This window comes from Guyanagaster necrorhizus, assembly GCF_019112545.1.
Source record: "Guyanagaster necrorhizus MCA 3950 unplaced genomic scaffold BT62scaffold_3, whole genome shotgun sequence".
Classification (NCBI taxonomy): Eukaryota; Fungi; Basidiomycota; class Agaricomycetes; order Agaricales; family Physalacriaceae; genus Guyanagaster; species Guyanagaster necrorhizus.
This window is the reverse complement of record NW_025064882.1, coordinates 943,802-969,044: the sequence shown is the minus strand read 5'-3', so window position 1 is coordinate 969,044 and position 25,243 is coordinate 943,802. Positions and strand designations below refer to the sequence as shown.

Genomic DNA, 25,243 nt, shown 5'->3' with positions numbered 1-25,243 from the left:
CGAGGATGTATTCTGAAGACAACAAATATTTGCTTTCTGAATTATGTGGTAGTATGTCGCAGGGTCGTGTGAGAGCTACTTATGTAGTGACGATGCATTGAAAATTGACTTATTCGGGAAGATCTCAGATTTCAGTCGCACGTGATGAGCTTGTACCAATGAAATCGATCTTTTGGAGATCCATTTGTGTTCTAATTCTGCAATATCCTTGTCTCTGTCCTTCTGCTGAGCATTGTCTCGCGTGTTTCAAGGCTCACTTAACGTCCTCGCTCTTTTGTTTTGGACATGGAGCAAGAAATCGATAGGGTCGTGCAAGCAATTACAGTCGCATCTGATCCTGCACAAACTCCGTTGCATCCAGAGGCTTTGGCCTATCTTTCTACTATCGAACAAAACGCCACAGAGACTTGGCGAATCGCTCTATCCCTATTTGTCGACGCCACCTCTGAAAGGGTTCGAAAATACCCGGCGCAGGCTCGTTTCTTTGCCTTGCGTGTGTTGGATGCGTTCTTGGAGAGTCGGTGAGTGGGGCATCTGCATTTCTCCAGCAAACTTCTCTTGTACCTCGCCAATACCCCAAGATTGTTGTTTACGAAGAAGCGCATGCTCAGAAGAGTACAATGTGTTCTGAAGAACTTTAATTCGTTACATTGACTGTTGTGTGGCTGATTGACTTATGACTTGCTTCCAGGTTTGAACCCTTGGATCAGGAAACATTCCAGACATTGCAACAAACTCTGGTATCCTACATTCAATCCGAGTATGTCTATGGGTCGTCAGAATCCAGTGCTTCTTGTGCGTCGACGGCTTTCTTCTTCCCTTGCTCTGCTAAATTTTATGCTAGTCCTTCGCAACAAGTTCTCGCACACTTTGACGCTATTCTTTCTCTGCACCTATATGGAACAATGGCCAACATTTTTCGCTGATATATTCACACTTATACGATCTTCGGAATCATCTTCTTATAATCGACATATCTCCCTCCTCTTCTTTCATATCGTACTAGAAATCTCAGGCGAGGTTGCAGATCAGCTGATAAAAGCTGCCCGACAGTACACTACTATACGAGCAACGCGGGACAGTCGCGTCAGAGATGCTGTAAGGGAGAGAGACGCAGTGAGGATTAATGAGGCGGTCTTAACTATAGTGGCTGAAGGATCGGAGAGGATGGTAAACATTCGCAAGGATCAGGGTTCTTCTGCAAATCGGGAACTAGATGAGGTTACTGAAGTTGTAGACTGGGGTATCAGAACATTCGGATCCTATGTGGGTGCGTGACAAACTATACCTCCAGTTTTTACGGTCTTAATGTTGGCATATACAGGGTGGATTGATATTAATTTGACAATCACGCCAACCACTGTGCCTCTTCTGTTCGCACTGTTGGCTGATCCGTCGTTACCAATCCGACTAGCTACTTGTGTGGCATTGCTACGCATCGTCGCGAAAGGGCTTAAAGAACCTGGCGACAAGCTTCAACTCATTAAAGTCCTCTCTTTGGGACAGGTCATAGATGCTCTCGAAGCCAAGACTCGACAGCAGCAACTGGAAAGAGGCTCGGAAACCGACGAGGGTGAAGAATCGTACCGGGAGTCTTTGGGAAAACTATTCAACGTATTTGGCTTAGAATTAACAAAATTAGAGGTCCGTACTCTCTCAATCTCCTTCAATCTGACACCAGCTCTCATCGTCACCAATAGGATTGTCCCAACGGACAAGTGCGTTCTGAGGCTACCGACTACCTCTCTCAATGTTTACCGGTCCTGCTTCGATTTATGTCTGATGAATATGACGATACGTCCTCCACTGTATTTCCTCTCCTTCAGGCTATTCTTGCAAATGTATGACTACCACTCTTGCCTTTTCTACGAAACCACTGACAATTTTTTTTACAGTACAAGCGCAGTCGAAAAGTCTCTTCAGATCCTATCGATGAATCAAAACGCTCCTTCCTCTCGTCTCTTCTACAAGTTATCTTAACAAAGATGAAATGGGATTCTGAAGCTGATCCTGATGATCTGGACGAAGATGACAATGCCGAGTTTGAGAAACTTCGCAGGGCATGCATTTTGCTAATCATCATACTTTTCACTGACAAGGAACTATAGGAATTACGCAATTTCATGGACTCTGTGTTAATTATCGATCAGGACCTGGTTACCGACTCAGTACGCACTTTGGCGCTGAACACGATGTCCGCCTATCAAAATGGCGTAGTCATGGAGTGGTACGAAGCCGAACTAGGCATTTACATGGTATACATCTTCGGAGAGGTCAACAAAAGTAAAGCCCTTTGAATCACGGATGACTGACAATGCTAAATAGTTGTAATGTAGGCGGAGGGAAAGGTCGTGCCGCCTTCTGTCATACTCCCTCTGTCATAGACAAGGAGAAAAGGAAAGGCACTAACTACTCGGTGTATACCTTGACCACTCACGGGCAGTTATTATTGGCCTTGGTACAATCGGGCTTGTCGGGTTACCCACATCGCACAGTAGCTCTGCAATTCTTCGAAACAGTGACTCGATACACAGACTTCTTCAAAGTACGCAAAGAGTGTATTTTGCCAACCCTTGAGGCCATGGTAGATACGCGGTGAGTCTGAACAACGTCGTCTGAGCCATTTTTTTACCGCCATTCAGGGGTCTTCGCAATTCCAATCAAGCATTTCGATCACGCCTCTCCTATTTGTTCTCCCGATTCATCAAGGAAACTAAAAACGATGTACCACCAGACATCTGTACCACGCTCACTCACAGCATCCGGGATCTGCTTCCTATACAGATTCATATTCCAGAACCTGATGATGTGGAAACGGATATTTTGACTGATGCAGCAAGAGATCCTGCGTTCGATTCCCAACTTTTCCTCTACGAAGCAGTCGGAATCCTTTGCTCATTATCTGCCAAGAGTTTAGATCAGCCTGCAGCACATTTGTTGTCCTTCGTAAAGCCGCTGATGGATAACTTGTCGGACAGTCTTCGGGCTTGCGAGGGGACTCAGGATATAGGACCTATCGTCACCACCCATCATATCATCATGGCCCTTGGTACCATTGCCAAAGGTTATCCTGACTATCCCTCACCAACTCCTCCCGGGTATGTTTTGCCATCGTTGGATGTTTTCACGCAAGTAGCCCAAGCCATCCTGGTATGTTTAGAAAACATGAACGTCTTTAGAATTGTTCGCGATGCGGTGGGTGTTCATATGTTGTTTTAAAACATTTACTCAGCTATTAAACAGACGCGGTTCGCTTTCGCCCGGATTTTAGCGGCTGCTGGACCTGGTGTAACACACTATATCCCTACTCTCATGGGCAATCTACTTGTCCATTTCCAACCAACAGAACTGGTTGATTTTGTGAACTTCATCGGCCTGTTGATTTACAAACTTCAGGTTCGTCGTCTCTTCTATCTAGTAACATCTATGGCTTCATGAATCCGTTCATTCAGAGTGATATGTTTGCTGTGCTCGATGAGCTCATTGGCCCGTTGAGTGGGCACATCGGCAATATATTGACACAACCAATAGGCGATCCGGATGGCCAACGGGCACACCTGGAAACTAAGAAGGCATATTTGGCTCTGCTCAATAGCGTTGTCTCTTCGAAGCTGCACAGAGTCCTCATCTCAGAACGTGAGCGCATGGTGTGGCAGGAAACTGTAACTCTTGCTCATTGTTTCCTTCGTCAGGAAATAATCCTACATTTGAGTCGCTGATGCAATCCATGATTGGCATTGCTGAAGATGCCTCGGACCCTCCTAGCCAAAAGTCCGCTTTTAATTTTCTGAGTCGTTGTGTGACGATCTGGGCCGCCCCTGGTCAGGCAGCCACAATCGGCAATGAATCTGTGGAATCTTTGCCAGGGTTCGAAAGATTTGTGTATGAAAGACTTATCCCGACTGCCTTCCGCGTGCCTGCTGCACCAGATCTAAATGTTAAGGATGGTCAAGTTACGCTGGTATGTCTTTGTGGACTCGCTTCTTAATACACAGGTTTCAATTTTATCGCCAGGTCTTGCAAGAAGTTGCCAACTTCCTGCATACTGTCACTAGAACACGAGGATCTGAGGCTTACGATTATCTCTTGACCGTCTTTCTCCCCTCACAAAATTGGCCATCAGAGATGGCCCTTGACTTCACTACCAAATTGCGGGATCTTGATGCCAGAGGTTTCCGAAAATACTTTACAGATTTTGTTCGTTCCTCACGTTCAAACCCATAGCATTTGCTAGATTTATATTCTTACTGTTCTTTCTTTTGCTTTTCCGTCAATTCGTTTCGCATTATCTACCATTATGTTATCGATACAAAGCTGCCACATGTATTGTGCCATTATTCATATTCATGCTTTACACATGTACTGTTTGCATGCGCATTAAACATTATCATGTTTCCGGAAAGGAGAACTCAGATGATAATTTATTAACATGTGAAGTCCGAAGCAGCCGACAACGCTGCGTCATCGATCGGTAGCTGGGAAATAACAGCCTTCATTCATGGTCACCGCGGCTAGTAGTTGCTTCCTGTGAATCTATTCTTGCTTTCTGCCATGACGACAAGTGCGTGTTCAAAGCTATTTGGATCATGTGTATTGATGCCCTGCAGCACGGCGACTCGGAGGAAGAGTTAGGATCGTACGTGTCCCTTTGCCAATGGTCGAGAAAGAATCTAAGCTATTCTCCCTCCTCAAAGGTAGCGCCACGTCGGGTACATTCATCCATCGATTCATGATACGACTCAGCTGATTCTTTCTCAGCATGGCCCAGAGTTTTCTGCGCAGCAGACATGGTCAGAATTGTCCAAGAACATCAAAGAGATCCAGAACCACAATGCCTGCAACCTTTCATTCGAGGAGAATCACCGTTTCGCCTACAATATGGTCCTCTACCGCCAAGGGGAAATGCTATACAAGGGCGTCAAATCTCTCATATCAGAGAACCTGGAATATCTTTTAAGAGAGCAGGTTGCGCCAGTCTTTCCTTCGGGCGCGAGCCAGGAATCTCTGCAGAAGAGTAACGAGGCCGAAATGCTCTTGAAAGCATTAAAAAGCATATGGGACGACCATCTAGGCAATATGTCGAAATTGGGGCAGATACTCAAGTATATGGTAAGTCATTACTACGGTCAGCGTTGATCATTGCTTCACAAACATCGCAGGATCGCGTGTACACTAAAGCTGCCGAGGTACCAGAAACTTGGGAAACTGGTCTTACGTTGTTCTTAGAACATATCTTTCGCCCGCCGATAAAAGAGCATGTCATAACAGCGATATTAACCCAAATCGAATTTGAGCGCGAGGGATACACTATCAATCGTTCCGCCGTCAAGGGCTGTGTCGATGTTTTCCTCACTTTGCAGACTTCTGCGGGCGGACCTACCGTATACAAGGAGGATCTAGAGCCCGCTCTTTTGAAGAAGAGTCGTTCGTTCTATGAAGCAGAGGGAAAAAGGTTACTTATTTCATGTGATGCTCCCGAGTATCTGCGTCGCGTGTGTTCCGTTTTCTTGTCTCGTTAATGACTTTATCACTCAGCTTCCTCAAGGTAGAAAATGCCTTACAGGCAGAGGAATCCCGTGCACATCACTATCTATCGTCACAAACCGCTTTGCCGTTACGCCAAATACTTCAGGACTGCCTCTTGACAGCACATTTGGGCAATGTCATCTCTATGGAGAACTCTGGTTTGGATGTCATGATCGATACAGACAAGATAGAAGACGTGGCAAGGCTGTTCCGGCTGTACTCGATGGTGCCTACAGGAATGACTTGTCTGAAGCGTGCTCTCAAGGACTCTATTTCCCGACGCGGGCGTGATATAAATCAATCTTCATTGAGCGTCGATTGGGATGAACAAGACGACGCTCAAGGAGATAATTCTAACGGGAAAGGGAAAGGGAAATCCAAGCCTGCCGCTTCAGGTGTACAGACATTGGGTCTCGCTCTCAAATGGGTCCAGGATGTGCTTGATCTTAAAGACAAGTTCGATATTGTATGGAAAAGCGCATTTGGTAGTGACAGGGATCTTGAGAGTGCTCTGAACGAGGTAGAATTATTTAAATCTCTTTAAGTTCTCTATCCGCTGATTCTTGGTTTTAGGCTTTTGGATCCTTCGTGAATGTTAACAGCAGGTGTTCGGAGTTCATCTCCCTCTTCATTGATGATCATCTAAGGAGGGGGTTAAAAGGGGTAATCCAACTTCTCTTACCATTGACAACGGCTGAAGTTCTCGCCAGAAAACCGATACAGAGGTGGATCTTGTCCTTGATAAGACCATCACAGTGTTCCGATTCCTTGGAGAGAAAGATGTATTTGAGCGGTATTACAAGGGTCATTTGGCCAAACGGCTCCTTCTTAAACGGTCCGTATCGGATGATGCCGAACGTGGGATGTTGGCGAAACTCAAGGTTGAGTGCGGCTATCAGTTCACGCAGAAACTGGAGGGCATGTTCAATGACATGAAGGTGTCGATTGACACTATGAACGAATTCAGGAACTATCTGCAAAAACCTGGTATTTCCGTGCGTAAGATTGCAGTATTCTTGGGCAACGTCCTGATCTCATCTTGTATACAGAAACCCTGCATCGAGTTATCTGTTACTGTGATGACAGCAACGTTTTGGCCAATGACCCATTCCAATTCACCTTGTACGATACCGCAGCAAATGAACAAAACATGCAAACAGTTCGAGCAATTTTATCTGTCGCGGCATTCTGGAAGACGGTTAACATGGCAATACTCCCTCGGAAATGCGGATGTACGGGTCAAGTTCAAGCAACGGAAACATGACCTCAATGTTTCGACGTTTGCTCTGGTCATTCTGCTTCTCTTTGAAGATGTGAAAGATGACGATTTTCTTTCTTACAAGGTATGAACATCTTCTTATCTTCAGGAACTAGATTATGGATTTCCGACAGGAAATTCAAGAGTTGACGGCAATAGATCACACCGATCTCAAACGTCACTTGCAATCCTTGGCTTGTGCCAAATTCAAGATCCTGAAGAAGCACCCACCGGGTCGTGACGTTGACACCTCCGACTCTTTTTGTTTCAATTCAGATTTCACTTCTCAACTTCAAAAGATCAAAATCAGCACCGTCTCTTCGAAAGTAGAAACTTCAAGCGAGAGGAGAGAAACGCGAGATCGGATTGATGAAGAGCGACGTCATCAGACTGAGGTATGTGCGTAACACTGGTCGACATCCTCTACTAATGTGGTTCTAAGGCATGCATCGTACGCGTGATGAAACTGCGGAAGCACATGACGCACAACGAACTCGTCAATGAAGTGACACCTCTTCTGGCTGGCCGATTCCAACCCAATCCTTTGGATATCAAGAAGCGGATTGAGGGTTTGATTGAGGTGAGGACTACTTTCCATTTATGTAGTTGTCGTAGTGGTTGATTCTTCATGAAGCGAGAGTATCTGGAACGATGCGAGGATCGTAAGTCGTACAATTATTTAGCATAAATCACACCATCCATCGTCACTGTATCTCAAACCTGTACTGTATAATAAACTTTCCAACCGTGAGCCGGTCGCTGACCTAACCTTTCATCGTGTCCAATGTATGTCGTAAGGGTATCTCGTGCCTGCTCTGTCTTCAATTTGGAAAAGGGAAACATTATATACACGAGTATATATCGGATCCAAGAGTAAAAGGAGGTGACCAGGAATAGTCCACGATATATAAGGCAACATCCAATACCATTATAGGGGGGAAATTGTGTAACAAATGAGTGCGCTCACGCAGTCTGAGAGGGAAGAGATACAAAACCTGCAGCTGCCTGGGCTGCTGTTAAAGCACTCTGCACAGAAGACGGCGAAGTAGTGTTGTTCCAGTTGGATCCTGCCGCCACTACCGTATTATTGCCTACATCACTACCTAATGTGCCGTCTTAGATATTCGATTTAAACAGGAGAAAACAGAATAATACCTGAGAAGCCAAGGTCGGAAGAACTGAGCGAGCCATCTTCATTGACCAGCTGAGAAATCTTGCTAGCAACATTGCTATCAAATCCAACCTGCCGGCCAGATTGGCGGAGCAAGTCGCTGCTGAAGCTGCCAATGCCAGAGGAGAACTGTTCAAGGACGATGGTCTGAACCTCTACTTCGCAGATTTGCTCCGTAATGACTCTGCTCCGATTATGTGGTAAGTCATGACTTGGTAAGGAATACGTCGCAGCTTACTTCTTTACCATCTCCCGAAGAACAACTAGTTTTTGTTGGATGACTTCAATACTCTGGACTTCGCAGACGGTCTGTTCCTCCTGGACCACAACGGTTTGAACATTATTGGATCCGTCAAAGTTACCAACACCATTGAAATCATCGAACCCGTTCAAGGACTGGAAACCACCCCAATTACTCAATGACACATCGGCGTTGCGACCTAGAGACAATTCATAAGGATCGTGCAAGTTCAGAATAATTCAGAACCTACGAATCTCGCGTCGCTGCCACAAAGGACTACTGAGGACAACAGATGCCAAAGCTAGGACCAGGACAAAGGGAGCAAACATGGCAAAAAAACGAAGACGAAGTTAATAGAAAAAGATGGATCTGCTACCTACATGGCGCTAGTGATTAAGGAGTTTGCTCTGCAATAAAGTTCGACTTACCTAGAGCAATCAGAAAGCCGACCGGGGCCAAAAGAGAGAAGACGAATGAACGAAAGGAGAGAAGGAGGGAAACCGACTGCTGCAAGGCAACCAGGCCAAATTTAAAGCGAGGCTGGGCTGGAACGGATGTGCTTATTTTCATGGTTCGTCTCTCACTGTCTTAAATACCAAGGCCAAATTCTCTTGGCACAGAATATAATGGGTATCCATGGAGATCACAGTTTGTATACAAGTCTGAGCCCGCCAACCCCGCTGGAAGTTGGAAGGGTGTACTCGTTGATCCTTCCTTGGTAACTGAACGGGTGAATTACTGGGACCGTGGGACGCGGGACGTTAGTAATAGCGTGACTGCTGGGAATATTTCGTAGAAAGCACTTACTGAGCTTTCATTTGGCTGCCTAAAGCAGTGATAATGTGATCGATCCTTTCGTCGAAAGTCGAGAATCGAAAATCAGTCGCACACCTACTTGATGCTACTAATTCATGTTTGCAGCGACAGGTGAGTCACCTACGGCACCGTGGCGTTCTCGGGCAGAGAGCGGAAGTATTCGTCACAACTTGATGAAAGGCTAGAAAAGCGCCAAATTTCCCAACCTTGAGTCAGGTGAAAGCCAAGATATAGAATACACGTTGTCGGACGAATCACGTTTCCACCCAGTTACTTAGCAACTACCTCGAATGGCATCTCGGAGATCTGATCAAATATTTATAGATTGAATATAGACCCACCACGTTCTCTTTTCCGTCTCCGGATCCTTCTTACCGGAACTCGATGTGTTGCCAACGATTTTCGTCTGATTTATTCACGTATAAGTTGCTCATAGTGTAGAAAACTGACCAATTTGGATGACGAGTGCATACTTACAAGCTCTTTACTCGGAGAAAGCCGACTCGGAGTCACTGAACCTTGGCGTACTAATGGATAGGGGAAAAAAGAGACCTGCCTATCTTCAATGGAGATACTGACGATCTATCAGTTTTATTGAGAGTCATTTCGTTTCTGTGCTTTGCTGATAACGATCACTTTGGCTGCTGGAGATGTGAGCTGAGGTGGGATCAATAAGGATAGATTGCAGCGCGTTAGGAATACAATGGTAGAGGTCTATAATGCACTCTATAGCTCGTCATGCGTTGAACCAGCAGACGCGAATGCTTCCATTAATTCTGTTACACAGGTAAGCAAACTTCGCCATTGTAGATGGTGATGATGCTCACTTTTCCGAAGCTGCGGAGAAAGCTGTTTTGGTAGGACCACATTGTATTCTACGAATAGGTCTCCGTGAAGATGACGGTTCTCGAATCGTGGCATACCTTCTCCCTCGATGACCTCAACAAAGCCTAACATCCGTCAAAAGATGAAGAGGTGCATCGACGGTGACTTACCTGGCTGCGTTACACCTTTGCGCTGTAGCCTAACAATATGACCGTCTAGATGAGTTAGGTTTCGATCAAAGCCTAAGAGCGCCTGGTGGACTGTTACCGGGTTGAGAAAAGGACAGGGTAAGTTAGATCGAACCTCATCAATACCAATGGTTTCCTTCCAGTACAGACTTGTTTCCTTTCGCCTCCAACCACCCTTGCTCTTGCGGCTTCTCACTCTCAAAACGACATCTCCTGCTTCCCAGTCCGGACTCTCGTCACCTTCACCTTCAAACACCACTTCGTGCCCCTCCGGCATGCCAGGGGTAACCTCAAGCGTATAATGCGCAGTGTGATCCGTGACTTTATGACCGTCGCAATGAGGGCATTTACGTGCAATAACCTTGCCTCGCCCACCACATTCATTACATGTTGTCTGGCTCTGTGCAAACATTCCCGGGAAAATCTGTCACCGAAGGATCGATCATACAGATTTAAAGAGCGTGATAGCTGGGCACACCTGCTGCTTGACGAGTTTCACACCGGAACCCCCACATCCCGAACATGTATGTATGTCGCCATCTGTTGCAGCGCCCGATCCTCTACAATGGTCGCACAATATCCGCTTCTTGATCATGAACTATTACGTTATTAAGTGTGACGCGTCAAACAGGTCCACAGGGAAATACTTGCATCTATGCTTTGGCCCGTGTATCTGTGGAAAGGAACAATTAGATAAATTCTGTCGTGGTTTACATTTACGAACGCACATATCAGCGAGGTCTACTTCAAATTCGGTTACAGATGTCGGGCCACGACGTACTTGACTTGATGGATCTATAAGGAACGTCCATTTGAGCAGAGAGATTGAAACATTTAGATCGTTACTCACATCCTCCACCAAAGAAGCTCGAAAACACGTCGAATGGATTTGCTTGACCCTGGCCTCCTTCATGGGCCTTTAATCCTTCCTAAGAGCAGATTGAACGCGACATAAGAGGCTTAATGAAGGAGTTTGATTACCTCGCCGTGTCGGTCATATATTTGGCGTTTCTGCAAGAAGTGAGCGATCTGTCCAGGGTCAAGGAGCAAGGTGGAACGCACGTTTGGATCCGAGAGAACTTCGTAGGCTATCCCGATGGAGCATAAATACGTGGAAGGCTTGCGCAGAGACGAGAGACGCACCGTGAGCTATCTCAACGAATCTGTCCTCCGCATCGGAATCTTTGTTTTTGTCCGGATGAAATTTCCTGCTCAGTTTCTTGTAGGCATGCCGTATGTCCTTGTCTGACGCGGATTTATGTACTAGGGGGAACATTATTAGGCACAATGCAGGAGACAGGTTGGGACATACGGTCTAGTACTTTATAGAGGTCGGCGGCAAGGGCAAAGGAAGAGAGTAGGATAATCGTGAGCCCTAAGACTGAGAACATGACAACAAGGAAGAAGACACGGAAGAAGATGTAATGCCTGACCACAATATCGTTCCCGGGACACGTATCTATTTTGATCACGTGAAGATCCACAAAATTATTTTCTTGATCAAAATGATTGTAATTTGCTATTTCTTTTTGTGACTCACATGGCGGACGAAAAGTACGAACTCATTACCAGGCGTCTTCAGGAGGTTCTTGGCGGCGACCTCATTAAATCAATTCTTGCGGATGGACGTTCACCTAAATGCTACTGGGGTGAGCAGCGATGTCCTTCCGGCTTCTACCATTTCTGATGAGACTAGGGACCGCGCCCACAGGACGACGTGAGTGTTGTGGCCTCCGGTAATCGAATAAGTGATTCACCTTTCATCAGCTCATCTGGGATATTTCGTGCCCTTGACCAAGATATCTGATTTCTTGAGAGCAGACGTCGAGGTATGTTCCCCCGCGTTCGATCTTTAATAGATCTCTCATGTTTGATTTCAAGGTCACCATTCTCCTGGCTGGTATGGCATATGTTTCATCAACCCGTATTTTGGGCTGATTGTCATTCAGATGTACACGCTTTCCTCGACAATCTCAAGGCACCTCTAGAACTCGTCGCCTATCGGACAAAATACTATCAATTCATTCTCCTTGCTGTATTCAAGTCTTTGGGCATACCCGTATCGAAATTGCGATTCGTCGAAGGGTCGTCGTACCAATTAACAAAGGAGTACAATCTTGACAATTACAAGCTTTGTGCTACAGTCACCGAACATGACGCAAAAAAGGCCGGTGCCGAGGTTGTGAAACAGGTAGAGAGCCCTCTGCTTAGTGGTCTTTTATACCCCGGCCTCCAGGCTCTCGATGAGCAGTACTTGGGAGTTGACTTCCAATTCGGTGGTATCGATCAGGTAAGTATGGGTGCACCGTTTGTATCCATCCCCGACTTAGGCTGATCCACTTAGCGGAAAATCTTCACCTTTGCGGAGCTTTACCTACCCAGACTAGGTTACGCGAAGCGTGCACACCTCATGAATGCTATGGTTCCCGGTCTTGCTGGAGGCAAAATGTCCTCATCAGATCCCAACTCGAAGATCGATTTCCTCGACTCTCCTGAGCTTGTCCGGAAAAAGATCAAAGCGGCATTTTGTGAGGAAGGGAACGTTGAGGATAATGGCGTTTTAGCATTCACAGAGGCAGTCCTGTTTCCTATCAGCGAACTGCGACGAGACAGGCTAAAAGAAGGTGCGGAAGGCACATCAGAAACCTCACCATTGTTCACAACACCTGATGCTCCCGAGGGCACGTTATTCACAATCGACCGTGACGCTAAATTCGGCGGACCAACTCACTACGCCAGTTACATAGACATGAAGGCTGACTTTGCGTCTAAGGCCCTTCATCCCAAGGACTTGAAGTCCTCCGTCGCAGCTGCAATCAATGAGCTCCTGAATCCCATCCGGAAGAGTTTCCAGGAGAATGACGAGTGGCAGAAGATCGAGAAGCTGGCTTATCCCGATCCCAATGCCAAGCCAGAGAAAAAGAAGAAAAAGGTGTGCCTCATCGAAACAAATGTAACTATGAAATACAGAACTCCTACAGGAAAAAGTGTACCATCCACCGCCTCCTGGTAAGGGAAAGAACGCCCAGCCTGTGGAGCAAGTGCCTACGAGCGAGCCGACGGCAAACGGCCAACCCGCAGGCACACCCGCATTATAGCGTAGGCACATAGTCGATATCATTAAGAAACTACAGGAGGATAGAAGTCGAAAGATGTCGTTTGTATAACCACGAGCCTGTTGCATGCTACTGTAGACTTTGGGCCGATGAGCCACTCCCAGAATTGCAATGAAATCACAAATTGCACCAGATATATGCAATCATACACAGGTAATAAGAATAACAGCAAACATTAGTCAGTCATGTTCTGGATCTTGATCTCCCCGTCCCTTTGCGAACAAGTTTGTTGCTCACTTTCTTCATGACTTTTGGTCTGAAGTTGATGCTATAGGACTCTAATCGTAAAAATGCATTGACGCCTTGCCCCATCTAATAAAAGAGGTTAATATAGTTTTAATGACCGCAAAGGAAACTAACCCGTAGATACTGAATGTGCCATCCGCCTGCGTTTGGCAGAGACACCTCCGTGAACACGTCCAGGAAGATCAGCTTTGCAAAGAGATGTTCAACGAGTTCCTGACTCAAATGACTACCAGCACCACGCAGTGAATGGTCGAATCTCTGGAGATTGGCACGTTCCGAGCCTCTGAAGATCGAGCGACACTGATCCAAGGTTACGCTGTCGTTTTCAAGAGACCTGACAAGCTCGATTGCATCGTGAGCCTCTTTCGTCATGTTGTATGATTCCATGGCCTCCCGGTTGGCGCAGTTATTGCATCGACGCCGACAGTTTTTAACGTCAAATTTCTCCCCGAAAAATTGAAGAAGATGGACGCGCCGACATTCAGAATCGTTTTCGCAATATTGCATGACCTCTCTCACTTCCTGGATGGCATTTTCTATTTGCTCACGGGTAGAGCCTCGTTCTTCGCAGTTCTTGGTGATCATCGTCTTTGCGTTGTGGAAGTCGCCATACGAATAATCTGCCTATATATGAGCACATTTCGGAGAAAAGGCATGTAACGTACACAGTATACAATCTGCAGGCAAACCATCGCGACCTGCACGTCCAGTTTGTTGATAGTATCTGATGAGTTGGTCAATCAGAAGTACAGAATTTGAGAGCAAGAGATTAACCCGTCGAGACTCGTAGGCATATCATGATGGATGACGAACCGGACTGCAAAAGCTTGTCAAACTCAGAAAAACATTTCAATGACTGTGCTTGCCGTCGGGTTTATCGATGCCCATTCCAAAGGCGATCTATAAGCCGTGTTTTAGCGACAGGAGGGGTCAGAACAGACCCACCACTTACCGTTGCAACAATGATGTGGCATCGACCCGTTTGCCACCCAACTTGTATTCTTTCCTTATCTGACTCGTCCATCTTCGCATGATAGTGTTGTGCACTTAGCCCTTTCTTCTGAAGCTCCCTAGCAATCTTTTCGCACTTATCTCTGGAAAGACAATAGATTATGCCGGTTTGACCACGATGATTCTCCTGTACATATCTGTAGATTTCGTTGATCATGTTCTTCTTCTTGGGTGTAATTACGTAGTTGAGGTTTGTACGATTGAAGGATTGAGAGAACAGAGCTGTGTCTTTGAGCTGTAATTTGGCTAAGATATCGTCGATCATCTTCTGATTGGCAGTGGCCGTCAAAGCCATTATGGGAACGTTTGGGTAGTTGCGACGGAGTGAGCCCAATGATTCATACTGAGACGGATAACTTACATTCAATACCATTAATATGATATGTTCATACACTCACCGCTGCTCGGAAGTCTTTACCCCACGTTGTGATGCAATGAGCTTCATCGATCACAAACCGTGCAAGCTGTCCACGGTCGTATAGGTCCGATAAGATAGTTTGTACGGAGCCACTTTCCTTCAGCTTCTCTGGTGTTATATACACGAGGTTTGGCTTCACCGCCCCTCTAAGGCGCTGAAAAATATCCTTGGTATCACTGGACCCGGGGCTCCACCGCAACACGTCGACACCCTTCTCTTTCAAAGCGTCAACTTGATTCTGCATGAGAGACCTGAGAGGTGACACAACGAAGGTGACACCTTTAGTTCGGCCACCTGAACAGACAGCAGGTAGTTGATAGCATAAGCTTTTTCCTCCACCAGTTGGCATGAGTACAAAGACGTCCCTGCCTTCCATAGCAGCGATTACTGCTGCTAGCTGATTCTGTCGGAAACCCTGGAGGCCATATACGCTCTTAAGTTTGTGCGTAACCTCTTTATGATACGGGCTTTGCTTCAATACCTCTAAGGCCGGGTCACCGGTCTCGGTAGCTGGATCGGGGATGAGGGAATCATCCGCTTCGCCGGATTCGGGCAAATCCTCGAAGTCGTCCCATAATGCGTCGTCGTTATCGTCAATTACTAGAGAAGAGTCTGATGGGGCTGCCGCAGAGCGGCTAGATATTCTCGATGAGTCGTAAGATGAATCGGGCGGCAAGCTCATTTCCGAACTTGCTACAGCACGGCTGCTTTGGAAATAAGGAGAGGATATGGAGGCCTCAGAGTCGTCTCCAACGTCTTTACTAGTCTTGACAGTGGCAACGAGTTCCCGGATACTTTCTATACGCCTGGACAAGAGGTCACTAAGCGGGATATCAGAAACTTGGAAGAACATAGATGAACAGAGATATTGACATAGGAAACCTACCGAATGGCTTCCAAAGTGATTATGTCGACACTTTCATCGTGAACGCGATGGTAATAATCATCTATCGCTATCGCGTTTTCTTTGTGCATCGCCTCGTTATAGATCAACATCTTTGCCAGAGCTGGGAGTGATTTCTGCCAATATTACGTCAGAATTTTAGGTACAGAAAGGCGCAAATATTCGTACAGATGCATTTTCAGAATGGGAAGATGACGATGATTTGAATGGTTCTAATAACGTTCTAAAATCCTTTTCTACTCGAGAAAAGGGATTCGGGTCGAAATCCCCATCCAAGTCCATATCCAGCCAGGGCGCATCCTCATTGTTATCTGGTGCGGAGGGCAGAGAGCGTGGTACGCGCTTTATGTTGGATTTGACCCCATCCGGTTCCAGAATGGGATTGACGCTTGAATGTGCCACATTCTCCTTGTTGGACTCTACAATTTTAGACCGCTTCATAGAGTGTGTTTCTGTGATCGCAGCGCGCTTAATGCCTGGAGAGGAAACATCCTGAATTACGTAAGTGACCTCTGGGATATCCGTTTGTCGTTCCACCTGAACGTGGTTCAGAGGGCCAATCTTTGATTTCCCAAATCCCGGTGTAGAGAAAGATGGTAGGGAAGGCACTCTGTGTACTACAAAAAAACTGAGAAAAGGGACTGAGGAGCAAGCGGAACACACCTGTACTTGACACCGAATATGAGGATGATCCTGTGGCAGGCTTGAATTTCGAACTCTATGTCGAGTTGAAGTAACGTCAATGCTAGGGTTAAACCAGAGCCGCGCGACGTACACTGGTGGACGACTTAGGTCTTGAAGGTAAAGCATTAGAACCCAGCGTTGAAGAATTGCTGGAGCGTTTCCGAAGAACATCTTGGAGGTTGTTCTTTGGACCAGACATGAAAGAACGGAAAAGCATCTGCCGTGACGTAACTGCGTGACCAGTAACACAAGCAACGCGTCGGGAGGAACAGGAACGCGGCGACGTGTTTAATTACACGTGACACTAGCATTCGTCTTTAATGATAAGTAAATAATAATAACCGTCTTGCTAGGCTAAATAATAACTAAGATTGCTACAGATCTAACGGAAGTGAGATGTTTTAGTTCTTGTAGATATGTCGGCAAATCCCGGGCTGAGCCAATGTCGATAACTTCGATCCTGTTTTCAGGAAGGTGAGGATGCGATTTATAAATTACAAAGCCTATAAGAATAGATGGTCCGATATGTATAATAAAGCTACAGGCAACAAGAAACAAAGCAAGCGTGTCCTCAGTAATGGAGTATGGAGTGGGGCCACGCCAGAAATCCAGCCGGGTGGAATACCAAGCGTAACAGAAGCTATCGACGCTGTGGAAGTAATAGTAGTAACGACACCAGAGGTGTCGGTTATAATATATGTTTCCAATGCATTTGTTGGAGCTATTGTAGGCATTGCTGATATATTGGTGGCATATTCCGCGAATATGGGGCTGTATGTGCTGTTGGCGAGCTCGGTAGAAACAATTCCGCCTGTGGGTGCACTGAATGACGAGTTGAAGGTATAAGGTGGTGTCGTGTAGGTGGGCGTTGATAGGAGAGAGTTCGGTAATGTTGTAGCCACTGTGGCCGATGCAGAAGAAAGGAATGACGAGATCAACGCTGCGGACTCCGTGGTATTAGTGGCGTTTTTAAGTGGATAGAATCCTATCATGGGCGGCTCCTTGGTATTGATCCCGTAGCTAAACAGTGATAAGACGTATTCTCATCAACAGCTATAACAATGCACTTTACCTGAAGGCGGCGTAAACGGTTCTCAGGAAAGGTACCCCTGTAAAGGGATAAATAGTTACAGTGAGCGTTAGCGACGGAAAAAAATACCTACCCATCTGCCAATCAATGCCATCCGGGCTAGGCGACGTGGCGCCCGGCCAAGACAAACAGAGATCCGGATTATCAGAAGCGGGCCCGATAAGATAATCAGTAGGCTGAAGGGTAAGAGTCTGTTCCCTGAACAATTCTGTCAGACATGAAGACCAGTACAGAAAAAATAAACGGCGTACCCAAAAGTAAAGGATATAGGAACCAGCGTATCACAGGGTATAGCCCATAATCCTACTGAAACGCGAAAGTTTCATGTTGATAGCTATGACCAGGTGTTCATGAAACTCACGATTGGTGTCAACCAGTCGCGAACCACTAATCGCAGCAAATAGACGCGATACCTGTCATACGATTGAGGACTTGACATATCGGAACTAGTTCGGGCTTACATCTGGATAAGGTCCATAAATACCATTGTTTCCACTGCGGTGATTGAGTTGTCTGACTATAGCAGAGGTAAGTAAGGCTTACACATCAAACATTGCCAGAGACGCGTTATTCGTTATGTTTGGGTATGTCGGCGAGGGCACCAAAGACGATCCGTTGACCTGACGACTTGTTGAGGGTTTAAGAATACATGAAAAGTCCACTCATACCGCGAAACTATCCAGAGGGATGGCCCATTGCAGGTAACTGGATACATTGCTCGTCGTGCCAATAGGTGCGAATTCTACGACCTTATGCCAGCCGACATCGGTAACGTTGGTGACGACAGATGAATCAATAGCGCCTAAGAAGCGGTTATAAAAAAATTGTTGATAAGATGGCGGAGTATCGTGCCTATAGAAAGCGAGCCTGTGTCATTGCGAGTGAGACTCAAGCCGAACACGGGATAATTCAAGACGCCTTGCTGCGCCAGCTGGACGAAAAAAGGCGTAGCTAAATGATATGGTCATTTAGACACTGGTATATAGATTAAAAAGACATACAATTCGTAACGGTGCTAGAAACACTAGAGAGTCGAGGAAAACCAAGTCCGAATATGCCACTGATATCGTCGGAAAGTGTTACATTCGACGAAGTCATCAGGCCTATCAAAGTCATTCGTGACCTAAGTATATCTGACGTTTCAAAAGAAACTGAACCAACCAAAGACTTGATTCGAGACCGTCAGATTGGCTAGCTGAACGGTTTCTTTCGCGACGAAGCCTTCAGCGCCTACACAGAGGTGAAGGTAGAGCTATAGTGCAACAAAGCGTAACGTACCAGTTCCATCTGAATAACTGACACTGAATGTTGTTGAGTTGTTGTTGACCGAAACGAAAGTACCACTCTCGTATTGCAAGGGGTAGCGTGGAACAGCTTTGCAGACGTCCGTGGTGCATTGAGTAGATACTAGCCATAAATCTGCGGATGCGGTATCTAGTGCTACCCGAAAGGTCGTCGCACCAACGTTGAGGAGGGCAAAATATGCTCTGTTCTGTTGAGCGAGATTCATGACACATAACCAATTGACATACTGAGTAGTACTGGCCATGCCGACGGCGGTGATGCCAGCATGTGCGCCATTGACATTGTCGTCTCGACGAGCATACGATTGAAGAGGAAGGATGAATGGTTCAGATCTGGCCGCATACCGAGCAGCAACAGTGACCGCTTGAGTGAAAACAAAGACCCAGACACGGGTCGTGAAGGCAGACCACATTATGGACTACCAAGACTTGGTATACATCCGAAATGAAAAGCAAAGTTCCGGAAGTAATTTAGGTATAAAACAAAGGGGAGATGCAGGTGGGAAAACACTGCCATACTCAAATAAGTCCGCAGTCCTGATGAAACTGTCAGGGCGGCGGAAACCGTGCGGCAAAATAGCCGATCAGCGCATAGAATATACAATTCCTAAGTTTTTGATGTTACAGAGTAATCGACAAGAAGTTTTAGTACCTGTAGTACAGGGAGACTAGTACATCTGACGGGAAAAGATGGTCAACGATATCCCGCCAAAAAAGAAAACAAGATATATAAGAAGAGCATATGAGAACCACAGTAAAAATATGAACAAGAACGAAAGTTTAAGGATAGAATAAAAAGCGTATAACAGTCATCGCTTGGCAAATACCTTCTTCAGAAGGCCAAGCACTTTAGGGACATTCAATTGAACATACTCCAAATCCAGAAGGTGCTTATTATCCTTTTGCTGTGGAAGAATGTCATTGTCTAGAACTACCATTGAAGATGTGTGCAAACCTTCTCAAGTAGATCATCAATCTTAAGGTCCATCTCGAGGATTGCTCTCTCTCTACCCTTGTAGTGGAGAGCGATAATAAATGTCCCTGGTGTAGGTGATGTTATATTGAAATAGATATTGGGTCGTCTAACCAGTGAAAGCCGACGTAAGCGAAACGTAAAAGACAGATTTGATGGCCACTGACCGATTATCGGGTACATTGCTCTCAACTATGATACCCTCTTTCTCGAGTTGCGCATGAGTGAATCTATACGGCCCCAAAACAACAGCCTTAGCCGGTTTCTTCTCCTTGCCTCCGACGGTGAGGACGCCTACTCCAGTACTGCTGCCCTTGTCTTTTGACGCAGTCAACCGTACGTTCTGAAGATAAGCTTTATACTGCTCTAGCTGTGAGCGCATGTAATTGTTGTGGTCGCAAATCGTCTTGTAGACAGCCTCCAATGACTTCGTCTCCAAGAGGACTTTCTCTCGCAAATTGCCTAGATGAACGAGTTCGGCCGCAACTTCATCCTGCATGAGTTTGTAACCATCGGCCTGTTCAACGATTTTCTGTTCTTCCAACTCCCGCAGCATCTCCTTGACTTTGATGCCTTTCCGTACGAGAGTGGCATCTTTGGTCGTCGCAGCACGTTCCGCAATAGCAGCTAGATTGTATGGTTGTTTCTCAACAGCGTGAGGTATCGATCGAATGAGTTGGACAAAGATCGATTTCGTTTCCATGTATAGCATGTCACTTGACGACACCGTATCCATCAACGCGCTTTGAATATCTTGAACGGGCGTCTCCCAACGGCTATATAGATTAAGTTCGATGGTTCGATTCTCTTTGCGGGGAACCTGGGGCGGCGCGGGACCAAGTTCGTCAGTCAAGATGCGGAGGTGGTGCTTATCGTTAGGCGACTGATAGACGGTTAATGGCTTCCTGCAGTATCAAGAAATGCGCCGTACCAGTGTTTCGACATGTTGCAGGATAAGAGAATGCGTATTGTACAGTTCGTTCATAGTGATGTGAATCATCAAATCTTTCTTGGACAGCGCCATGTATTGATCCATCTGCAAAAACGGTGAGTCAGATGCTTAAAATTAGCCGCAAGAGCCACGTATACCTCAAGTGTATCAAAGAAGTCGCCTACTTCACAAAGATTGTTCAAAAACTGGTTGATACGGGCTTTGTTGTTTTCGACGAAAGGATTAAGAGTCATCATGTAGACTTCCTTGGCATACGACGGCTTGTTTGCCAGATTTTGCAGCATCTTTGCAATCTAAACAGATATTAAGGAGCAACAGCAAAAAGCATTCCAGTCGAACTAACCAACGTCAATGTCCGCCTTGGATGCTTCGCCGGAACTCCTTCAACAAGCATATATGCTTGCGGCGTTACGATTGCAGGATTGATGAATCGAAGGAAGAAAAATCCGCCGATTAAGGAGCAGATAGCGTAATCAGTTGCCTCAGGATATTTTCGCTAATTGCACAGCAGACTTAGCTGTGATATTGTAGGGAATAAGTTCACTCACCCGTGTTAGACTTCGGATCTGTTTACAGATCCAGCGAATACCGTAAGGAACACTCTCTAGGCTCTCGATAATGGTTAAAAGAAAACTGTTGGCAATCTCCATGAGCATTGTTAAGCGCGGTGCAATGATCGCTTGAACATCAAGATTTTCGGCAGCAACTTCCGGGGCCACGCCGCGGGGAAGATTTGGCGGAAGGGACCCAGTCTCTTCTTCGATTTGGTTGATCATTTGTTCGTAAACCTGCACACAGTCAAACAAATGTCAGCGATGTCCAGAGAAGAGAGAACGGAAATGACCTTGACAGGATTGATTTCCAGATTGAGATCTTTATGCTCAATCAAGCTATTGATACGTTCCGCGAGAACGCTCTTGAGATAGCTCTGTCCTGGACCCCGCCGGGTATAAGTAGTCATCATTCGAGAGACAGGGGTATTGGCGCGAAGGAGAGAGCCAAACTCTGTGGCAGTCTCGAACTGCGCAGAGAGAACCGATTGGAACATCGTTAACAGGAGATGCTCTTCTCTGCTTTCATATTGGTTGCCGTACAGCGTAAACATGACCGTTTGAAGGAGGGTATCAATCTCAGACAGACTGACAAGACGACAGAGAGCGGCGATGTGTCGAGGCTCTGACTGAAGGAGGAAAAAAAGGTTGGAATATTGCTGTAGCCTTCGGTCGTCTGGGTAGTGTCCTTCGGTGGGATCCACTTCTTCTAAGGTTCTCTCGACTTCACGTTGCTGGATAAAATTCTCATTGAAGCAGCAAGGGCATTGTGAGAACAGATGGTACACACCTCATCCAAAGCCATCCGATTCTGTATCAATAAGGCGATCCGAGAGTCAAGATATCGCACGTCACGCTCGAGGACAAAGTTCTTCTTGGACTGCGCAGAAATTTTGCCTTTCAAGTCGCGAAGACGCTTCTGAGCTGTTCAAACAGTTGTAAGTGACATTTTATAGCTGGAAATGAGGTGGACCTTAGACTACGCACCTCTGGCCAATTCATCCTCGACTTCAACATCCTGCTCAGCAGCCATGCTAAAGAGCGCTGTTACGCTGTAGCGATTGGTGTTTCGATTGGTATGCCGCCTCCCAGACATGCTACCAGGTGATCCGGGTTGGTCAGGATAGGACATGATGGTCGTTTAAGAAAAAATGAATAAGAATATTGGAAGCTGAACAAGTGCTGTTTGCGTGATGCGATTGGAGTAATCGGGATGACAAAAGCAGCGCCAGTGCCTGTGAACCTGCAACAGCAAAAGTACTTCAAAAAAATGAGGAGAAACGAGGGGTTTGGGTATCAAGACAATGGAGAACGATGAATATGAGTGTCCTCGCCGCAAGCACAGCCACACACCTGTCAACATCGCAATCGCAAAATGCCGGCAATCGGTACATTATTGTCTTCCAGCGCTTATTTCGATGATACCGCCGTCAACGACTCGCGGCAGTCTTGTTTCTGAGTAGTTGCTTCCTCATCATGCATCATGTACTGGTTTAAGATGTTACGATGAATACTTATTCCTGTCTGCCAGTGCAGGAAGGAAGATATCGCTCTCTGAGCTAGTAGTAGCCTGGCGAATTCGCCTTTTATTATATACTCGCCGAACTCGTATCTGTGAGCCAGTCGCCTCATGTGCAGAATCTATTTCAGTTATTCTGCTCATGTCCAATGCGACTCCGATTCCATCTTTCTATCTTAATGCCATTCAATAAACGATCCTACTTTTAAGACATGTTTGCAAGACGCCTCAGATACTTGCGATCGGTTGCTCTTGTTTCATCTTTGATGCTATATATGCATTGGCGACGGGACGCCGCCGGCACGCTTTCCGAAACAATCTTTACAGAAGTACATCCGCTGCATATACGGAGATACTAATACTTCGAAGACGCTAGCTGAGTTGATCCCAAATGTCAGGGCAATGTAATAAATCACAGATGGAGGACTCATACTGCCGAGTCATACCGTACACTACCTTGAAAGACGTGCGTTTAATTCATTAGACTTGTATCGTACTTTTTGACAGAATCAACATAGGAGGAAAAATGGTAGGACAAAAACGAAATTTGATGCAAGAGACTAACTTATTAATGCATGGGATATGGTTAACCGGAAATGCGCCTTCTTTCCACTGACCGTTCGTACCGTTGTATTTGACTCTATAGCCATAACCCAGCTGTTGCGCAATCATCAACTTTACATCCAGTCCAAATCACTGTGACTTACTTTATCGAAAACAGATAATACGCTAATGATTATACCAATGACCCATTTGCAGCCTTCAATCTGGACTTGGACTTCTTCTTTCTGTGGATAATTGAGCAGCATCAGTCTTTCATCTAGGCCCAAAATGACACATACAAGACTAAACAATTTTGTCTGTGGCGATGGCATGATGTTAATGAATAGTAGAGGTACTGGTCGAAACATATCACACTGGTGGCTGTTGACTGCACAGGAGTTTTTGGATTCTGAGGAGAGGAGGACAAAGCAAGGCATCCAGAAGAAGAAGAACTGGGAGGCTCATATAAGCACTGAGGCATAGCTGTTGGGAGAGGACTCTGTTGACCATAAGAAGTCACAAAGGCACTATCTCACTGAAGGGATGTGCAAGATGGGGGGTTTCATTCATAGGAACAAGGTGATGGTCTTCATGGCTCTGGGGAGGAGGGGGGACAGCAGCCAGCAGAAAGATTGTAGCATGCCATGACACATTGAGGGGAGAGAACTAGCTAGGACCTTGGGTCTTTATTATCCTTTAAAGGTATCACATCCACTCCCAGTCTATTCTTGAGATCCAGCTGCAGATAAGTATTGTGCAAACACAAAGTGCACCCAAAAAAATCTAGTCCTAAAGGTATAGACACAGCATTTTCAATCCAATAGATGCTCATGCTGGCAGACAGTCTATAGTACTTATGATCAAAGAAACAGGACTGAACCTCACAGTTGGATCAGCCTGTTTCTGTGAGCCATAATATCATGTGCAAATATAGTACTAGATGGAGGATTCTGATGAGCCATTGGAGAATGGGAAGGAGATTAGAGTGGCTATGGTTCTAGTAGCAGAGTCTATCAGCATTCTGGAGCTTGACAAGCATATCAAGAAACCAATGTCTATAGCAGATCCAGAGGAGGAAAGAATATTGAAGCCAAGGCAGAGGCAGCTGAAGAGAGAGTTGGAGGCAAGGGAAATTGAGTTAAGAGAGAAGTTGTTGGAGGAAGTGGTGTCAACAGCAGAGCCATCAGGATTGACTTTGGAGAAAAAGGAGAAGTTGGTGAGTGTCATGATTTTAGCCCCTAATCATGATCTGCTGATGCTTAGTAAGCCAACACTTTTTTTATTTTTTTTTTGTGAAACATTTGATATGATTCCATACACCCCACATGGCAGAGGTCTTCTGACCAGTGGTTGGCATGCCAAGGATATTGTACTCAGCCTGTTAGTAAGATGAGGTTCATAATCTTGTAGGATAAGAGAAAGAGGAGAGATTTAGATAGCTACTTAGGTTATGTTCTTCCTCTATCTGAAGACTTGTATTTTGCTGATCACATGAGATAAATGCTTTTACACACTGACTTTCATTCACAGATCAAGTCATGTGTGTGTTGGATTAGCAAGCAGAAGCTCCATCATATCCTGCTGGCTGAGCTTGATACTCCTTTATATTGGGATAGACTATATATATTGAATATAGTCCATCAAGCACCCTCACCATGTTTCTGTTTATTGCTACACTGTGTGAGAGTGAGTATCTACTTATATTACTTCATTTATATTACTGATCAGTATCTTATAGTCTATATTATAGCTAACAGTATACTTTATTAGATACTGTTACAATTTTTGCACTCTTTTATTCTTTCCCTCAATTAACCTCTATTTATGCTTAGTTAGGGTGCTTAAAAACAAGTGCTTAAAACCATGAGATGAGGCTTAGTCATTATAACTAGGCCAAGTTGGTCATT

The 25,243-nt window shown here is 45.7% G+C and overlaps 8 protein-coding genes across 8 annotated transcripts; 3 read left to right on the top strand and 5 right to left on the bottom strand.

Annotated features, from left to right (window-relative positions):
* The first annotated feature begins 179 nt into the window (after positions 1-179).
* BT62DRAFT_926804 (ARM repeat-containing protein) lies at positions 180-4,370 on the top strand. Its single transcript, XM_043185117.1, has 13 exons — positions 180-521; positions 692-795; positions 845-1,270; positions 1,325-1,644; positions 1,701-1,841; positions 1,896-2,060; positions 2,109-2,283; positions 2,337-2,595; positions 2,643-3,195; positions 3,244-3,396; positions 3,453-3,636; positions 3,693-3,961; positions 4,015-4,370. The coding sequence occupies exons 1-13, from the start codon at positions 286-288 to the stop codon at positions 4,222-4,224; spliced, it is 3,195 nt and encodes a 1,064-aa protein (XP_043044649.1). The 5' UTR covers positions 180-285; the 3' UTR covers positions 4,225-4,370.
* Positions 4,371-4,471: 101 nt separating this feature from the next.
* On the top strand, positions 4,472-7,557 carry BT62DRAFT_941855 (Cullin-domain-containing protein). The gene is made up of 12 exons (XM_043187807.1): positions 4,472-4,561; positions 4,608-4,636; positions 4,695-4,709; positions 4,759-5,109; positions 5,160-5,492; positions 5,546-6,046; positions 6,100-6,189; positions 6,237-6,521; positions 6,576-6,869; positions 6,919-7,179; positions 7,227-7,364; positions 7,419-7,557. Exons 1-12 carry the CDS (start codon positions 4,552-4,554, stop codon positions 7,470-7,472), a joined length of 2,361 nt encoding a protein of 786 aa, XP_043044648.1. The 5' UTR covers positions 4,472-4,551; the 3' UTR covers positions 7,473-7,557.
* Positions 7,558-7,568: 11 nt separating this feature from the next.
* Positions 7,569-8,637, bottom strand: BT62DRAFT_401412 (uncharacterized protein). Its single transcript, XM_043180792.1, has 4 exons — positions 8,447-8,637; positions 8,194-8,395; positions 7,940-8,139; positions 7,569-7,887 (listed from the first exon to the last, which is right to left on the bottom strand). Exons 1-4 carry the CDS (start codon positions 8,523-8,525, stop codon positions 7,748-7,750), a joined length of 621 nt encoding a protein of 206 aa, XP_043044647.1. The 5' UTR covers positions 8,526-8,637; the 3' UTR covers positions 7,569-7,747.
* A 1,034-nt stretch (positions 8,638-9,671) lies between these two features.
* BT62DRAFT_960776 (DnaJ-domain-containing protein) lies at positions 9,672-11,475 on the bottom strand. Its single transcript, XM_043188573.1, has 12 exons — positions 11,338-11,475; positions 11,169-11,288; positions 11,088-11,113; positions 11,007-11,036; positions 10,876-10,954; positions 10,754-10,820; positions 10,677-10,698; positions 10,504-10,623; positions 10,141-10,449; positions 10,008-10,089; positions 9,840-9,962; positions 9,672-9,788 (listed from the first exon to the last, which is right to left on the bottom strand). The coding sequence occupies exons 1-12, from the start codon at positions 11,414-11,416 to the stop codon at positions 9,739-9,741; spliced, it is 1,107 nt and encodes a 368-aa protein (XP_043044646.1). The 5' UTR covers positions 11,417-11,475; the 3' UTR covers positions 9,672-9,738.
* Positions 11,476-11,547: 72 nt separating this feature from the next.
* Positions 11,548-13,288, top strand: BT62DRAFT_926801 (tyrosine tRNA ligase). Its single transcript, XM_043185116.1, has 7 exons — positions 11,548-11,674; positions 11,722-11,742; positions 11,793-11,854; positions 11,907-11,925; positions 11,975-12,315; positions 12,370-12,957; positions 13,007-13,288. The coding sequence occupies exons 1-7, from the start codon at positions 11,566-11,568 to the stop codon at positions 13,121-13,123; spliced, it is 1,257 nt and encodes a 418-aa protein (XP_043044645.1). The 5' UTR covers positions 11,548-11,565; the 3' UTR covers positions 13,124-13,288.
* Positions 13,289-13,705: 417 nt separating this feature from the next.
* BT62DRAFT_830202 (ATP-dependent DNA helicase) lies at positions 13,706-15,294 on the bottom strand (the record flags this gene model as incomplete). Its single annotated transcript, XM_043182400.1, has 6 exons — positions 13,706-14,007; positions 14,053-14,111; positions 14,162-14,204; positions 14,245-14,287; positions 14,340-14,741; positions 14,797-15,294. Coding segments are annotated over 6 exons (1,347 nt in total), but the record flags the coding sequence as incomplete, so codon positions are not given.
* Positions 15,295-15,649: 355 nt separating this feature from the next.
* Positions 15,650-19,004, bottom strand: BT62DRAFT_978037 (acid protease; the record flags this gene model as incomplete). The annotated part of the gene is made up of 12 exons (XM_043189318.1): positions 15,650-15,709; positions 17,004-17,446; positions 17,568-17,692; positions 17,746-17,800; positions 17,856-17,907; positions 17,956-17,989; positions 18,038-18,114; positions 18,163-18,296; positions 18,383-18,445; positions 18,496-18,597; positions 18,656-18,724; positions 18,773-19,004. 12 exons carry the CDS (start codon positions 19,002-19,004, stop codon positions 15,650-15,652), a joined length of 1,446 nt encoding a protein of 481 aa, XP_043044643.1.
* A 360-nt stretch (positions 19,005-19,364) lies between these two features.
* BT62DRAFT_926800 (Rho GTPase activation protein) lies at positions 19,365-22,604 on the bottom strand. The gene is made up of 10 exons (XM_043185115.1): positions 22,262-22,604; positions 22,065-22,198; positions 21,568-22,008; positions 21,272-21,511; positions 21,067-21,219; positions 20,861-21,016; positions 20,703-20,807; positions 19,939-20,654; positions 19,754-19,880; positions 19,365-19,703 (listed from the first exon to the last, which is right to left on the bottom strand). The coding sequence occupies exons 1-10, from the start codon at positions 22,404-22,406 to the stop codon at positions 19,608-19,610; spliced, it is 2,313 nt and encodes a 770-aa protein (XP_043044642.1). The 5' UTR covers positions 22,407-22,604; the 3' UTR covers positions 19,365-19,607.
* Between the last annotated feature and the right edge of the window lie 2,639 nt (positions 22,605-25,243).